Here is a 17,292-nt window from a genome sequence, read left to right as displayed (position 1 = left end):
CTGTGATATTTCAAAGGGAAGATTTTCTAAGTTTCCAGAATATAAAACAAACAAGAAAACCAAACAGGTCATCAAGAATGAGAACGGCTTCAGACTTCTTAACAGCAACAATGAAAGCCAAAGACCATAAGTAGTGTCTTCAGACTTCCAGAGGAAGGTGACTTCCAACGAGAAGCTCTATCCAGGTAAACTATCAATCAAATAAAAATATTTTTAGAAAAGGAAGGTTTCAAAAAGTTTACTTCCCATTCCCTTTTCCTTAAAACTTATGGAGGATATATGGTCCTCCAAAATGAACAAGACTAAAAAGAGAAAGATACAATGTGCTAATTTTCCTTTGACAGCCATTCTCCCCTTCTTTCTTTCTTTTTTTAATAATTTATTTATTTATTCAAAACAAACAACTTTTTATTGAAGTTTAGTTGATTTATAATGTGTTAGTTTCAGGTATACAGCAAAATCATTTGTTTATATACATATATATGTTCTTTTTCAGATTCTTTTCCATTATAGGTTATTACAAGATATTGAGTATAGTTCCCTCTGCTATACAGTAGGTTCTTGTTGTTTATGTATTTTATGTATAGTAGGGTGTATCTGTTAATCCCAAACTCCTATTTTCTTTCAATGTATACCTCCCTGAGTTTTAGCTGGGCAAGGGGCTTGCCAGCAGGGACACCACTGCCTAGTGTCACCCACAGCTAACTTCTGGGCAATGGGATATGAGCAGAAGTGGTGCACACAACCCCTGGGTTGATTGTGATTGCAGAGAGCAAAGCCACCTGCTTGCTTCTGAACTCTCATGAGAGAAATAAGCTTCTGTCATTATGTTTTTGTTACAGCACTTTAGCTATAACAAATACTTATGGAGTGTGGGAAACAGGAGATCCAACTCAGGATAGAGAGCAATGGAATCCCCAGGATGACAGTGAAGGGAGATCCCAGGAATAGAGCTGTGCTCTGACGCGGACAGCAAACAGTCCAGATTGGAGCAGTGAAATGCCCCATGTTGAGAGCTCAACTGTTGTCTTTTGTTTTTTTTTTTTTTAACTTGAGGTGAGAATGCTTAAATGAGCCTGAAGCAGATTGTTATCTGAACTTAGTCTGCCTTGTGTTGATGACATTTCTGTTCTCCGTGACACAACCTTGGCTAGTTGAGGGGGTATGGGCTTGACACACTGCTATGGATGTGGTGTGCTTGGACCTGTTCCTGAAAGCTGGAGGCTGGCCATGGAAGCCGAAAATGCAGAGCAGCCCATTTCCATTACATATTTCTGGGGGATGCCCAGTACCTGTTCATACAATAACCTCCCCAGCCATGGGTTGCCCAGTGTTTCCAAAGACTCATTTGGGAATACCCCTCTGGTAAACTCCCAGGGAAACAGAAGCTAATCTATGACTCAGAGCCTCTGTTCAGCTTATCTTCTCCTGGGGCCCTTCATCTGATGGTGAGAATATTGCCCTTTCCTTACACAGCTAGGTTGGTGTTTGCTATTGCTTTTCAAAACTAAAATGTATTGCTGAGGGATATTGCACGAAGTAAAACTATAAAGGATCAGAATGATTACAACAAAATGAACTAGAGATCATCTCTGTGAAGGGAGGAAGGGGATACATTGGGAGGGGGCACATGGGCCTCTACAGTACTTTTTTTTTTTTAATCTTTCGGCATGTGGGATCTTGGTCCACCAGGGAAGTCCTGGGCCTCTAAGGTACTTTATCAGTACTCTGGAAGCACACTGTTATATGGGTGCTTTACTTCTTAACTTTGGAAGCAGATTACATGGGTGTTCATTTAAATAGAACTATGCATTCTATATATTCTTATATATGTCTAATACATTTTACAGTATTTCTAAATAGTTTAAATACCTATGACACTGATAAATGTGTGGCCAGGACTGGGGTTTGGGAGGGGTCGAGTAGTGTTGTAGTGTTGTTTGACATTTTAAACCACACGCATGTATTGCTTTGATAAAATAGAACCTCTGTGCTAGAAACTGGGCATATGAAGGTTTTTACGTCGAGGCTGCTGCCTTTGAGTATTTCTGAATGTGGTGAGAGACCAGTACAGATGATTAACTACAATACAGCCTGATGTTTTAAGATTACAGAAGAAGGGGCAATGACTTTTTTTAGTCAAGAGGCAGTGGGAGGAGAGGGCAGGTCCAGAGGGGAGAGTCTGTAAATCAGGCCTTGAAGGCAGGGTTTAAAAGAAGAACAAAGGATAAGAAAGGGTATCTCAGGAGGAAGGGACACAATGAGCAAGGACACAGAAATGTGAAAGAAAGAGCAGGCAAGCGGTCGGGAGGTGATCAGGGACTGTGCAGTTTGCACACTGCACAGCCTCCAGAGGTGGGGTGCATAAGGGAAGGGAGAGGAAGCATTAGGAGAGAAATAGGAAAATGGAATGTGGTATGAAAAAGACTATTACTGAATCCCAAACATTATTCAATAGGCTAGTGTTGACATATTCAAATTATGAAATTTACAAAATTACACCAACCGTTTATACTCAATGAAGGACAATAGCATGTGCCTGCAGGGGATGAACATGAAAAAACTTTAAATTGGTATATTCTGCAATAATCACATTCCTTAAGGTCTTGAGAACGTAGAAAAGAATTGGACAATAATCACTGTGTGATCCATGGGTACTTCTTTATTAGAGAAGAAATTAACCATTCATACCAGAGACTACAGAGGGAAATTAACTTAATCTTGCAATTCTAGAATAACTTTCACAATAAGGAATTCTTAAGTTTTCATAGAGTGAGGGGGAAAGAAAAAATCATTTAGAACAGAGTTTCCCAAATTTGGCTACTTTCACAGACATATTCTTGGAGGTGGGGATACAAGTTTTCTATGTAACATTTAAAATTTTATGTTTTACTTTTTTTTTTTTTTTTTTGCTGTATGCGGGCCTCTCACTGTTGTGGCCTCTCCCGTTGAGGAGCACAGGCTCCGGACGTGCAGGCTCAGTGGCCTTGGCTCACGGGCCCAGCCGCTCCGCGGCATGTGGGATCTTCCCAGACCGGGGCACGAACCCATGTCCCCTGCATCGGCAGGCGGACTCAACCACTTGCCACCAGGGAAGCCCTTATGTTTTACTTTTGCTTATAAACAAATTAATACACACTTGTTCAGGATTCCCTGGACAACCATGTTACATAACAGAGTGTTGCCACGTGATCGTAGCATCTGCATTTATACTTCTGATCCCTGTGGCCCAAAATGAAGACCAACTGTGCTTAACTTTTCAGTGGCGTCTCTCAGACTGCGTGCTCAGACCCTTCCCGGAATTGTTGAATATTTCCTATGAGGTCTACGAGTTGTCACGGTTCAGAAAACTGGTTCACGGCAGTGATTCTCACAGTAGGAGGGGGTAGGAGGTGGGGTGGGGATGGTGGCTAGGGAGATACCCTTTGAAAAAGCATATTCAGAATATCTGTTGATTTCATAATACACATTCTATAAAGTCAAACTCAACAAAATAATCTTTGGACAGTAGCAGAAAACCAACTATAGATTCAACCCAGGAGGTCTGGGATATACTTGGTTGAGAAACACTGGTGTTGAGGTAGAGGAGCCCCAGCATGTGGAGAACACGTAGTAAGGAACATGTGCCAAAGAGAAGGAACATCTTTTGGGTCAGTGAGTGAATCCTAAGCATATCTTGTCGTTTTGGAAACCAAAGGGCCAATCCACAAGAAACCTGAGACACCCATCGAACTTCTCAGACCTGTTGTTTTGGGCAAGTTGGTCCCCTTTTAATACTGAGTCAAAAGAAGAAAAAGCTGTTTTTTGCCCCCAAAATGCCCCTCACCCATTTTATTTGCGTTAACATATTTCAAACGTTTAAGTAAACAGTTGCTGTAGCTGGGTAAACGTAGCCCCAGGTCCATCCATCAGGAAGTGCTGTCATTATCTGCAATGCCATCCAGCTCTCAAGGGGGATATCAGCCTGGGGTCTGCTCTGCTAGGAAAAAATACAAAGAATTGGATTTTCTTGGAAAAGATCAATTCCTCTCATTTCCCTTTCATTACCAGAACATTTACTCTTGCTGTTTAAGCATAATCGGTTACAGATGGCCTTGAGATGCAAGTTGCCAGTAGAATACTGAGAGTATAATATACTGAAGGACAATGCAGATAAAGAGACCTGGGGAATATGGCGGACTCTAGTGCCCATGCCAACATAGAGGTAGCTGGAGAAATGGTGTTTCCCACCTTCCCAGGAAAGTTGTAAGTTTTCTTTCATTCTCATCTAAGCCTAAATTGCTAAAGAGTGTTCCAGAAAAGGAAACATTTGGTACAGCAGTTAACTGGGTTTTGAGTGCTTTGTGCATGGGGTGAGGCCAGAAAGCTAACCCAAACAGACACAGTGTTTATTTGAGGGGATGATGTTGTAGAATTGTGATTAAAAGTTTATAACATTGACTATTTTATTTCAAGGGATTCAGTTGCATTTTTCAGACTTTGTTTTGTCACTTCCTGTTACTATTCTGAGTAACCACCGCAAATTATACGTACTCATTGCTCAAGGGTTAATTATTGATTAGTGGGCAATAAATACTCTTCAAAGGACATTTTAATTTGAACCCCTTTCTCCTTTGGCTAAAACAGAGTCTTTCCACGTGTGAGTCAGTGCAATTGGCCTGCTTAGAAGCTAGCTTGCACTAACAAGAGCTGCGGGGAGGGGAGTCCATCAGACCCCAAAGGTATCTTGCTTCCTTTCTGAAGAATTCATCACCCTGTGGTTTTCCATTCAATCAAAGATCTCCTTTAGGTTACAATTTTAGAAAACTCTGTTTTGTCATTTGGGAAGCCAATTAGATTGCATGGATTTGCAGGGTGAACACAGGTAAAGCAAAACTTACCTTGATTTCACATTGCACTTAGAATAATCTAGGTTGCTTCCCATGGCCTTGTGCTCTGGTCCTTGCCCACATTTGTTGCTACTTTTCCTTCTTTCTGTGCTTCACTCAGTCTGATCTGTCTTGCTTTCAGTTCCTTGAATATTCCATACTTGTCACCTCAGGGCCTTTGTACTCGCTATTATTCCTTCTGCCCGAAAAGCCCTTCTGCTTCATCTGTACATGGCCGTCTCCCTGTTGTCAATCAGGTCTCAGCTCAACCAGCCCCTCTGAAAAAGGCCTTCCCTTACTACATTAGCTTAATTTGCTCCCCATCCCCCTGCCATGTTCTATCAAATTATTCATTTGTTTCAGGAATTTACTTGTTTTGGATCGGTCTACCTCTCTAGAATATAAGTTCCATGTTATCTTTTTGTTCATCTCTGTATTCCCAGTGCCTCGTACAGTGTCTGGCACATAGTAAGTGCTAAATAAATATTTGTTAAATGAAGGTTGAGTGAAAAGCTTTCCTCCCATTGATGAAATTAACCCATTTGTAAAATGGGAAACTCATACATGACATCACAGTTCCTCAAATCACCCCTGATCATTCTTTCCCTATCCAGAGTGCCTTCCTAGATCGTAATAAAATGTGGCGGTACAATTCCACCATCTCCCAGTGTTCCTGGCCCAGTGTCCCACCTGTCACTCACCTATAATTATTGTAGAGCTCCAATTTGCTTTAGCCTTGTCAACAGCTCCCCTTTCTCATGCATATTTACTAGATCATTGCATCCACCTATGCACTCTTGACCGATGAAGACCCGAGGTACCTAAAAAAGCAAACAAGCCAGGACATTTAGAGAACATCATTATTAGATTAGACATTTTATCCTTCCTCTAAATATTTCCCATGATCCAAAGCTTTTCAGATCACTTCACAACCTCCTCATGTATACCCTTTCAGGGCGGAACTTTATTATACACATAAAATTATTCATTCAAGAACCTTCTTAAGCTAAGATGCTTTTCAAATAGAATGTTCTGTGTGTGTGAGATTGTCTAACTTGTCAAAGGGATTTAAAATTTTTACTCTATGTTTCAGGGAAAGAGTTTTGGTTGGCCGCAGCTGGACCACCCTGATTGAATTCTGGTTTCTCTATAGCTGGGACCACACCTGAGCCCTTAAGCTGAGCCATGGCAACCAGGAAGGAGTCTGTCTCTAAGTACAGCTGGAAAAGTATTTGCATCAGTTCTCTGTCTCTGATTTTAGACTCACAGTTTATTAGAGTCGTCTCTCTCATCTGTGAGCTCTGTCCTCAGCTGGGGAAGGGGTGGTAGTGTCTGAATCTCCTTCTCTGATACCTGGCCCATCATAAGATGTTTAAGTGCTGCAGCCCTGGGAGCAAGGACATGCATCTGCTTTGGTTTCACACCTGGCATGGGTGGGTGGCCCAGGGTCAGCCAGGCTGACACAGTCATTCTACCTGCTGAACATGTTCATCTTGAGTCACACTCAGGCTCCCTCCCTGCTGCTAGGTAAGGCGTGTTCCAGGGTTCTAGACGGCTCTTGGAAGGAGGAGAGGAGGAAGTCTTTTCACTGTGGCTCAGGCAAATTCCAGGCCAGGGATGTTACAGAAAGGCTGACTGGCAGTGAAGAAACAACCACAATGCGGGTACCCTGAGTGGTCAGGAGCAAGCAGGTCCTCTCCCAGAACACTAGGAACATACCAGAAGGGGCAGGAGAGGTGAAAGACAGAAGGCGGCAAGAATATTTTCAAAGCTTTTGACTTTCCTCAGAAGGCATAGTAATTCAGATGCATTTTTAAATTGAGGTATAGTTGATGTACAATATAAGTTTCAGGTGTACAACACAGTGATTCACAATTTTTATAAATTATATTCCACTTATTATAAAATATTGGCTATATTCTCTGTGTTATACAACATATTCTTGTCGCTTATTTTATATATAATAGCTTGTACCTCTTAATCTCCTACCCCTGTATTGCCCCTCTTCCCTTCCCTCTCTCCACTGGTAACCACTGATTTGTTCTCTATATCTGTGAGTCTGCTTCTTTTTTGTTATATTCACTAATTTGTTGTATTTTTTCAGATTCCACATATAAGTGATATTATACAGGATTTGTCTTTCTCTGTCTGAATTATTTCACTTAGCATAATACCCTCTAGGTCCATCCATGTTGTTGCAAATGGCATTATTTCGTTCTTTTTTATGGCTGAGTAATATTCCATTTTATATATATATATATATATATATATATATATATATATATATATATACACACACACCCCATCTTCTTTATCCATTCATCTGTTGATGGACACTTAGGTGACTTCCATATCTTGGAAACTGTCAATAATGCTGCTATGAACATTGGGGTACATGTTCAGATGAAATTTTTTTTATAAAGTGTGAGAGTTGAGAAAAAGGGCAGGATTATTTCAGGTAAGTCCTTACCTTATTTTTATTAAGAAGGGGGTCTGAGTGGAAGTAGGCTTTAAAAATTAAGGCCCCCAATTGAAAGACTCCTACACTCCATTGCCATGGCTATATCCTATGTCCCAAGAGTGGGGAAGAGCACACAGGACTGTGTTCTGGCGAGAAAGCCTGGTAATGTCCACCTCAGTCACAGAAGGTGACGCCTGTCCCACCTGCAGTGCACGCCTGTGTGGGGACTTTGCAAATGGAAGCACCACCCAGGCAGCACTGCTTTTTTACTAGCTGAAAGAATATGCAGAAATATGAGGTCAGAAACCTAACTTTACCCCCTGGATCTGGCCATTTTAGGGAAAATAAAGCACCTCTCAAATTGCTGGGGGCCTTTTGGCTTCTATCTCCCCAGGAACAGTTGGCTGTGGTCAGTTGCAATGGTAAATAAAACAGAATCCTAATGTAATTCTAATGTAATTCTAATACAGGGCTCCTTCTGTTGAAGCCATTACCTAAATGAGTAAAACTCATCTGAGCTTTAAATAAGGACGAGATGTATTCATTCTTGAACTTCTGTCAATTCTGTTATTTTCAGAAAGAATTGAGCAATGGTCACTCCTCTTGCCACTTGCCACATCTCCACCTTTGGCCAGGGTGCTGGCCCAGGGGGTTTGAGTTCAGTTATTTGGAGAGAAGGCCCTGAGGAGAAAGGAGTCTTTTCCTCAGATAGCTGTTCTCAAACTTGAACCCTGCATCAGAACTGCAGAGGGCTTGTTAAAACATAGGTTTCTACTCCTTCCCCACACATTTCTGATACAGGAGATCCAGGCTGGGGCTCAAGAATTTGCATTTTGACAAGTTCCCAGGTAATGCTGACTCTCAGCGGTCACATCTGCAAACCACTGGTTGGCACTGATAGTGGTTCATTCCTCCTGCGGGAACTGAGGCTTTGGGAACACACAGCTCTGCAGCAGCCCCCAGCCACCTGAGGCAGGCCCTGAAACATGATCAGGGCGGACTTCTGTGCAGACCATCTGGCACGCAAGCTGGCTTGCCTGAGAGCTGAAAGGCCCCGTTGCCCTCACACCCACCCTCTAGGCTAGGCAACAGTTGGCTGTGGTCAGTGTGATCAGTTGGCAGCAGGACAGTGTGGGAGGCTGTGGTGACAAAACAGGAAGCTGTTGATGCAGCTGAGAAAGGGAGACTCGTCCTCCGTGCCCTCCCCTCCTGGCCCATCCGCCTCTTCGGAGGAACTTGAGTCTGTTACTGCCAGGAAGCAGAGAGCTGCCACCGTAAAAGCAAGCTTGGGAATTCTGGGGCCTTTCCTCTCCCGGAGCTTTCTCCAGCCCCAGCTTCAGCTAGGTGGCATCTCCTGCACTCTGGTGTTACTCAGAGGCTCCCAACACTCTGCAGCACCTCCTTGGCTACTCCCTGGTACAAGCCACCATCTTTTCTCATCTGAATTACTGCTCTAGCCTCCAGAGGTCTCCCAGCTTCAACCCTCACCCTGGCCTTCCTGTAGTCTCTTTCCCCACAGCCACTGGAGTGACCCTTTCAAAATCAAGTCAGATAGGGTTATTCCTCTGCTCAAAACCCTTCGGTGGCATCTCATCTCCCGTCACAAGCACACTCCGTGTGATAGCTTGAAAGGCCTCGCCAACCTATACCGCGTGATCTCTTGGACCTCATCTCCTCCTGACTCATAATGTTCCACCCATGGAGGCCTCCTTGCCAGGCATACTTCTACCCCAGGACGTTAGCACTTGCTGTTCCCACTGCATGAAATGCCCTACCCCTACATTTCTGCATGCCTTGCTCCCTCACTCCCTTGAGATCTACTAAAATCAGTGAGGCCCTGATGACTCCATTTAAAACCGTACCTTGCTGCCTACAGCCCACCTGCCTTTCCTGCCTGTTTTTTTCTCCATAGCACACATCACTTACCGCCTTCCAACATACTATTTTATTAATTGCATTTACTAGAACGTAAGTTCCACAAAGGCAGTCATTTTTGTTTGTTCTGTTCATGGCAGTATTTCCAATGTCCAGAAAAGTGCCTAGTGTAGTAGGTGCTTAAAAATATTTGTTGTATCTAGCAGAATTATCCTTCAAAACCAAAGGAGAAAAAGACTTTCTCAAACAAACAAAAATTGAGGGAATTTGTTGCCCAAAGATCTGTCTCGTAAGGAACATTCAAAGACGTTCTTCAGAGAAAAGGAAAATGATAAGAGGCCAGAAACTTGGATTTACATAAAGAAAGAACATCAGGAAAAGGAATAAGTGAATGCACTGATCTAGCAGCTGTGGCTATGGCGAAACCAGAACCAGTTTCTCCAGTACATGGCCTGATAGAAGGCCTACGTCTCTGTAATCAATCAAGTCTTGCTGGGCTCCTACTATTTGCACAGCACACAGGCATCCCAGGATAAGCAAGATAGCAACAGCTCTCAAGGTTTCCAGTCTCTTCTAATAGAAACCCTTCACTGTTCGGGATCATGAAGTATACAACTTCAAAGGGTTTGTTTTTCCCCTTGGAGGAATGTCATTCAGGACTCAAGAACCTGTGAAAAGTATTCTGAAAAATTCAAAAACAAACTTAAAAGACCACTAGAAGAAAAAGTGTTGCTTTACAATGAATTGAAAAAACAGGTGTTGAATGAATGCGTGAAGTGGTTTGTTTTTCCTGCTAGAGAATAGGTGCTGCTGGGCTGAAAGATGTAGCTCCCAAACCTGGTTGCAAATTAGAATTACCTTTTTATTTTTTTGACAGGAGATAAACTCTATTTTCACTTCCAGAGTTTTTGAGGTATAACTGACAGATAAATTATGTGTGTATTTAAGGTGTACAATGTCATGGTCTGATACACATATACTACATTAAGAAATGATTACCGCAATCAAGTTAATTAACATACCCATAACCTCACAGCTACCATGTGCAGGTGTGTGTGGTGAGAACACTTGAGATCTAATCTCGTAGCAAACTGCAAGCATACGATACAGTATTACTAACTATAGTCACCATGCTGGACGTTACATCCCCAGAACTTATTCATCTTATAACTCAATGTTTGTATCCATGTCCTAGGGATCTTTAAAACTACTGATGCCTAGCTGCCACCTCCCATACTGTGATTTAATTGGCATGCGGTGTGACTTGGGCATTGGGAATTTTTTTTAAAAGCTCTTCAGGTGATTCTAATGAGCAGCAACATTTGGGAACCGCTGGTCCAGAGGGATGCCTCACGGCGGGGTCCACAGGCGTACTTACACTGCCCTTTCCCTCCTTCCAGAGACGAGGGTCCTCAGCTCACAGCAGGGGCCCTGGAAGCAATGGGGGTAGCGTGTTTTGCCTCTTTCTGCACCAGAAGGCTGATTTCTGACTGGAGAGGCGGGAAGAACAGCCTCCCAGGCTTTACACTGAGAAGCCAGAAAGAACACGGTAAGTCAAACTAAACCTGAGCTAGGATATGTGCTTCTGCAAACGCTGTGTCCTAGAATGTGCGCCCTGAAAGGGAGTTTGGGTGATCTGGTGGGACAGAACTTACCACCATGACCCCGCCCCAGCACCTGAACTGATGCTGGGGATCTGGTCGGCTGGCTATCTCACTGGGAAGCCATGGGTGCTGAGGAAGAGGAAGGCTGTTCACATAAAGGACAGCGGTTCTTAGGGTCCCACTGTCTACTTATAGCAAGAAGGGATGTAGTGGTCACCTCCTCCAGTCTGGTGCTACAGCCAGGAGGTCCCTGAGAGTCACAGAGCTGGTGACTTACCAGGATCACACAGCAAACCATTGTGAGAGCCATCCGGAGCTCTGGCCTCTGGACTCCCTAACAGGCCTGGAAACATCCCATAATTTAGATTAAGGAGCAATAATGAGCCGTTAGATTTTTCCAGAGGGAGGAGTTAGATAAGATAGGGAAGAAGAGCGATTTAGATGAAGGTTAAAGAGAGCCTAGAGAAAAGATGGAAGGACAGCAAATCCCACTTGGCCCTGTGAACGCAGAGTGCACGCGATTCTTGCACCGATCACACATGGCCCCTGCATCCCTCCTTCCACCCCAGCCCTGCAAGCGCAGACTGTCAGTGCTTAAAACAAAGAGTCCAGAAAGTTCCTCAGTGACTCCTGGGCAGCTGCTGGGCCCGCTGCCCCTGACGCCCAACACAGTCAGCTGTGCTCCCTCCTCTGATCTGAGCACCGTTGGCCGAAGTCCAGCCGTCCATTCAAGGAAGCAGTGTCCTCTCTCAGGCGCCCTCCCCCACCTGCACAGCCCTCCAGCCGCCTGGAGTGACAGACAGAACCTTAGCGGTGTCCTAGAGAAAGGCACAGACGTACCACGTTCACAGCCCCGACAAGAAAAAGGAATCTGGGAGCCTCCTCCCCAGCCTTTTAGAAGGAAACCCCAGGCTCACCGTTCTGGCTCCGGTGAGCTGTTGCAAATAATCTTGAATCTCGTTGGTGTCACTGCGGGCTGTGATATCGACAAATTCCAAAAGCCCTTGTTTGAAGGGCAAGTGGCTGAGGAGCTCCTGGGCCCTACGGCTGTAGGGGCAGGTGGGCTTGATGAACACAACTACCTTCCCAGGCTGGATTTTGCTGTTCACAAATGCTTGAGCCATGCTCACAGGCTGCTATCTCCTGGGGAGGAAACCTCGATTGCAGGTATCGCTGGGGAGAAAAGCGGGGCCTTGGCCAGCTGGCTCTTATTTAAAGGAACCTCCCTGGAGGAGGAGTTTGCCCGGTAGCGCGCTCGATTTTTAAAGGGCCAGTCCTGAAGTCATTTCAGTCTGGAGTGATTCAGCAGCTAGAGCTTCGGAGGAACGCCCGCTGGTATGTCATCATCAGTAGCTATGTCCAGGGTGTCATTGTCCTCAGCCCTTTCAGGAGCGCCCGCTCTTGGGAAGGGAACAGAGTCTTGTCACTCTCTGGGGAAGCAGAAAGCGTGCAGCCCAGCCCCAGGGAGGGGGCGGAGAAGGCAGAGTCAAACCTTTGTTGTCTCAGACACAGTTTTTAAAAACACATGCAAACAGAATCATTCAAGAAACAGAATGCGCTGAAATCTCTTTAGAAGGAGTGAAATTCAGATGGTGACTTTGTGTCCCGTCTTGCTTGGCCTGCACTGTTTGTCGTGGTCACTGTTCAGTGGAATTAGTTCCCCACTTTTAAACATCTGGAGATTTCACAAAAGAATCTGGACCCGCGACCTCTCTCTGAAAAGTCAGGTCGTCTTCATTTGTGGCAGCAGCTGGGGCTGAGGAGTTGTTGTTCTTTGGGTAGGGCAGACAGCGGCTCAGGTATGCCACTGCCCACCCCCCGCCGGGCTGGCTCACGCCTTCCAGACACCTGCTGTGCGTCCCTAAGCATTTGAGTTTGTGACCCTTGAACTGCACTTTAGCATGGAAGTGAATTCCAACACAAACCCAAATTTCAAACTGCAGGTCCAATGAAGGTCTTTTTCTCTGTTTGACCCTTTGTGTGTGACCCTTGGTTTTCACTGTTGTGAGTCTAAGGGGTGTAATAACCCACTTCTCACATTCACCTGGGTGTGGTAAGACGCTTAGGACCTGATGCTCTTCCCTGTGGTGCCCACGCTCCCAAGTGGGGCGAGCGAAGTCTTTTATTCTAGGGCCAGTTCTGACCCCTCCATGTGCAGTAAGTTAAATAAACAAAGCAAGGAAAAAAGGAAAACCACCTCCTTGAAAAGGGAACTATCCTTTTCCCCAGGAGGTTTTCCACTGAAACTAGGGCCCAAGCTGGAGCTGCACACCTTCACTGATTGTCACGTCAGAATCCCAAGCATAGCATGATTGTGAGAAGGGAAGAAAATTGACTCCTGGAAGCAGCTCTAATTATTACTAAAATTAAATGGCAAAGCAAGAATCCCAGATTCTGAGTAACAGAGAGGCACTAAGATACGAGATCTCTGGCACCAGAAAGAATGTGCTGGGGCGGGAGGCCTGAGGTGACGGGTCCACTCAGTCTTGGGACTTGCAGCTTCATTTTCTCCCGAATAAGCTCCTGGCAGAGTCCTTGTTGTCTCTCTTCGTTTCGTCCTTTCGCTCGGACTCCTGTGGCCGGGCCCCTCGCTGAAGGGTTCTTTTTCCTCAGCATGTGACTCTGGTCAAGTCTCTGCCTTGTTACAAACCACCACCACCACCTTCCATCTCCTTGACCCTGCTTTCCTGCCCTTCCCGAAAAGCCAAGTCTCATAGGACTTGCTGTTATGTTTGCCATCTGAACTTGACCCACCTCCCATCCTCTCCTCACCTCAGTGCAGTCTGACCTCCTTCTCAACCGTTCTGCTGAAACTCCTTTGGCCAACGTCAATCATGACCACCACGTTGCTAAATCACCTTGCAGCCAGCTGTCCTGCCTGAGACTAACCCAGAAGTGTGGGTGTGGAGTTTCTGATAAACTGGTGGAGTGAAACTCCCAAAGGATCTGTTTGCATAGGGTCCCTGGAGGGTTGGGTACCTGGGGCAGAGATCAGGGTGCAGGAGGAGAGGGCTTCTCTTGTCTGCCCTACAGCTGAGGCCCAGGGACTGGTGTCTGAAGCCTTAGGACAGATGGCCACGGGACACAGCTGAAAAGGGCCTTTTCATGAGACTTGGAACAAAAACAGATGGCAAAGAGGGGGAGTCTTCTCCACTTTTCAGAAAATGCCGTGGCTTCACTTCAGTGGAGAATTCAAAGCATAGAATACTCTGTTGCGTTAACATCATGAAAGTTTATAGCTTTGGCACATCAGGAGATGGAACCATGGATCTCGGGGGTATTTCAGGGTGGGCAGCCACCATGGGGCCTGCCGTCCTGGAGTGCTGTGGACATCAAGAGGGGGTGTGTGTGGAAGAGACATGAGGGCTCTTCTTGGGCTTGTGCACCCCCCAGGCACTCCCAGAAATACTGGGAAGCAAGGACTTTTTTCAAGGCAGTGGAGGTCCTGCTCTGCAAATAGTTGGCAACAAGCTAGTGATCCATGTGAAATGTGAAATATGGGCTATTACTATTAATGCGATCTCATTTGTACCGCAGGCTGTTGAGGGCTGGGACAATCTGGCCACAAATGAGCATTTTTCAGGCTCTTTTGCTTACTTGCCCGCTTTGCAGGATTTGACCCCATAGATCACTGTCTCTCCATTTCCCCTCCTCCCCCCAGCTCTCTTGTTCCCAATGTCCTTTGCAGCTTGATCTCTTTCTCCTTCCTGTGTCTCTGGGTATTCTGTCTCAGCCTCTTCCTCAGTTTTGCCTGCACATGGGGTATATCCTGGGGCTTGGTCCTCTTCTCACTCTGTGTACACCCTCCTTGAAAGATTTTGTCTGCACACGTGGCTCCAGAAAGGTGGCTATCATCTTTTTGTTGATGAGCTCCACATTTATTTTTCTCATCCAGAACTCTTTCCTAAGCCTCAGGAATTGATAGTTCATTGCCTACTGAGAAGACCCACTTGGGGTTCCTCAGGCATCTCAGCCTCTGTGTGACCAAAATGGAAGGCAACCTCCTGTCTCTTCCATCCCTGCTTATCCTCCCGGGAGTACTGTCGTCTATCCATCAGCCAGGGCAGGAACCTGGGAGGCATCTTGACTCCTGCTTCTTCCCCTGCTCCCTGCTTTCTATTTATGCAGAGTGACCAAACTCTAACAATTTTGCCTCCTAAGTAGCTCCCCAGTCTGATGGCCCCTGCCTTGGGCCAGCCCTCATCAGTTCTTTGCTAGATCTTGTTAGAATCTCCACCTTGACCTCACTGCCTGGCCTGACACGGCTGCTGGGATGATCTTTATGTATGTGCATCCTGTCACGTTCTCTCTTTTTCTTAGGAAACTTCCATTTTTCTCCAGGATAAACTCCAGATTCCCTAGTGGGAATATGGCCCTGTGTGATTGGTCCTCCCTGCCTTAGCCATGTCACTGCCTTTGCCCCACATTTCTCCTTTATCCCACAGCTATCTCGAGTCTGAGCCTTTGCACCTGCTCCCCTCTCTGTCCATGGTGCCCCGGCCCCCATTTCTGTGTGGCGGACTCCTGCTGGTCCAACACGACCCAGATCATAGCTTGACTCCTCTAGGAAGTACCCCTGAACACAGATCTCTTTTCCCTACTGGGTTGGGTGCCCCTCAGCTGAGCTCACATAACATGCTGTACTCTGACTCATGCCATTTCATCGTTCTTTTTTACTCTTTTTCTGTCATCTACAGTGAGCTCCCTGAGGGCAGGGAAAGAGCTTTTATCCCTGTATTACCAGAGGCCAGATGCACGCTGGTCCTTATCCATCCACCCATGCATCCAGCCTACAAACATGAATCAGCGCCTCTGGGCCAGACACAAAGATCACATGCAGCCCCAGCCCTTAGGACTTTATAGTCTAGGGGAGACAATACAGACATGGAAAATGAACCCAGTGTTATAAAGTATTCTAGGTAGTATAATAGAAGTATGTGTGGGAATGAGGGTGACCAAAAGAGACTGGTCATTCCCGCCTGGAGGGTGCTTAGGGAAAGGTAGACAGAGATGAGCTAGGCTGAATCTTGAGAGAGGAGATGTTTTGGAGTCTACAAGGTAGGGAAGTGCACTTCAGGCAGAGGGAACAGGAAGTACAAGAACGACATAGAGGGCACTTGGTGTTAAGTGTAGTCACGTGTGAATAGAGCATTAAGGGTTCGAGGTGGGGAGAGAGGAGAGAGACAGCTGGAGAGCAGGCGGATCATGGGTGTCTTTTACCAAACTGAAGACTAAGGACTTTACATATAGGCAGTGAGGGGCAGTAATAGATATATTTTAGGCACGAGTAGATTTGCAGTTCAATGTTTGATGAAGTCAGCATGTTGTGACATCTTCCATTTAGCACAGTGAGTGGCTAAATGTCATTTGACCACAGAAGGAGTGGTAGGGATGCTTTGAAGCAGGTAAGCATTTAGGGTCCTTCAAGGCTCACCCTGGGACTGGTCCTGGCTTCCACAAGGCTTGGAGTGTGCAGAAGGGCAGCTCAGTGGGTGATGGGCTGCCGGTGTTCTGAGCTGCCCTCAAGACCTCTAGACTCATCATGGCTGCCCTTGGCCCTGTCTACATGCACCTGCAGGAGTTCAGGTGAATGAACCACGTTGCCAGCAACCCTTTCCAGCCTCAGACACATGAAGATTCTGGTGTGTGGCTGTGCCCGTTTTCAGAGTCTGTCTTGTTTGATGCTCTCTCTCTGGATCTCTCTAGATTTGACCACAGAGCACCAATCTGACTCTCACTGTAGACTCTAACTCCAGTTTGACCTCAGGAGACACTGATGCTGACTCTAACTGTGGTCCCTCACCTTCTACCGCTGAGGGCGGCTGCTCGGTGCTGAACTCAGAAACACTACAGCTCCCACTTACTACGGACCTACTGTGTGCCAGGCTCAGTGCTAGGAGCTTTACGTACATCATCTCTAATCCTCACAGCGACTTTGAAAGGTAGATACTTTGGATCCCAAACTGACTAGAGGAATAAGGAGAGAGGGTCCCTGACTTGAAGGACTTGAAGTTCAACCAAGGTCAGGAGTAGAGGCTGCTTTCCAATAGGCTCCACCATATACTTGGGAAGTCTCTCCAAAAGTTGCCACCTTTTCTAAGATCCAGGCTCAGTTTGATATAGCACGTCACCCACTGATACTGGTGCCTTGAGAGTCCCTGGGACCCACTGAGGTTTCTTGCTATCATTTGAGCTCAAGACTGTATCCTTTACCTTTCCAAGTGTTTCACCACATGCAGCTCTTACTCTTTCTGTTGGCTTCATGGGAGGGCTTTCTCTTGAGCTCTCCTCAACCGAATCATGTCAGGCAAACCAAACTGAGCCGTTTATTAGGAATCTCTTTATTAGGGACGGCAGGAAGGAAGTGGCATTATGTTTCTCTCTTTTCCCAACTCTTGGTGCCGAGGTAGGATATTTCACAGGGCATCTGGCCTGTCTCCTTTGGGATGGTTGTGATTGGGGAAAGATGAAAGGGGAAGGATTC

The 17,292-nt window shown here is 45.8% G+C and overlaps 1 protein-coding gene across 4 annotated transcripts; it reads right to left on the bottom strand.

Moving 5' to 3' along the window:
* Positions 1–2,642: 2,642 nt before the first annotated feature.
* Positions 2,643–12,014, bottom strand: GLRX (glutaredoxin). Of its 4 annotated transcripts, XM_032628566.1 has the most exons (4): positions 11,726–12,014; positions 10,583–10,731; positions 6,537–6,575; positions 5,710–6,423 (listed from the first exon to the last, which is right to left on the bottom strand). In XM_032628566.1, the coding sequence occupies exons 1-4, from the start codon at positions 11,930–11,932 to the stop codon at positions 6,357–6,359; spliced, it is 462 nt and encodes a 153-aa protein (XP_032484457.1). In that variant the 5' UTR covers positions 11,933–12,014; the 3' UTR covers positions 5,710–6,356. The 4 variants fall into 4 exon arrangements, with proteins under 4 accessions (XP_032484460.1, XP_032484458.1, XP_032484456.1 ...); XM_032628569.1 differs by lacking the exons at positions 5,710–6,423; positions 6,537–6,575; positions 10,583–10,731 and adding exons at positions 2,643–3,979; positions 5,570–5,689 and having other exon boundaries at positions 11,726–12,012; XM_032628567.1 differs by lacking the exons at positions 5,710–6,423; positions 6,537–6,575; positions 10,583–10,731 and adding exons at positions 2,643–3,976; positions 5,570–5,689 and having other exon boundaries at positions 11,726–12,010.
* Positions 12,015–17,292: the final 5,278 nt, after the last annotated feature.

Source organism: Phocoena sinus, chromosome 3 (genome assembly GCF_008692025.1).
Source record: "Phocoena sinus isolate mPhoSin1 chromosome 3, mPhoSin1.pri, whole genome shotgun sequence".
Classification (NCBI taxonomy): Eukaryota; Metazoa; Chordata; class Mammalia; order Artiodactyla; family Phocoenidae; genus Phocoena; species Phocoena sinus.
Note: the sequence above shows the minus strand (reverse complement) of the source record. Positions and strands in the feature narration are given on the sequence as shown.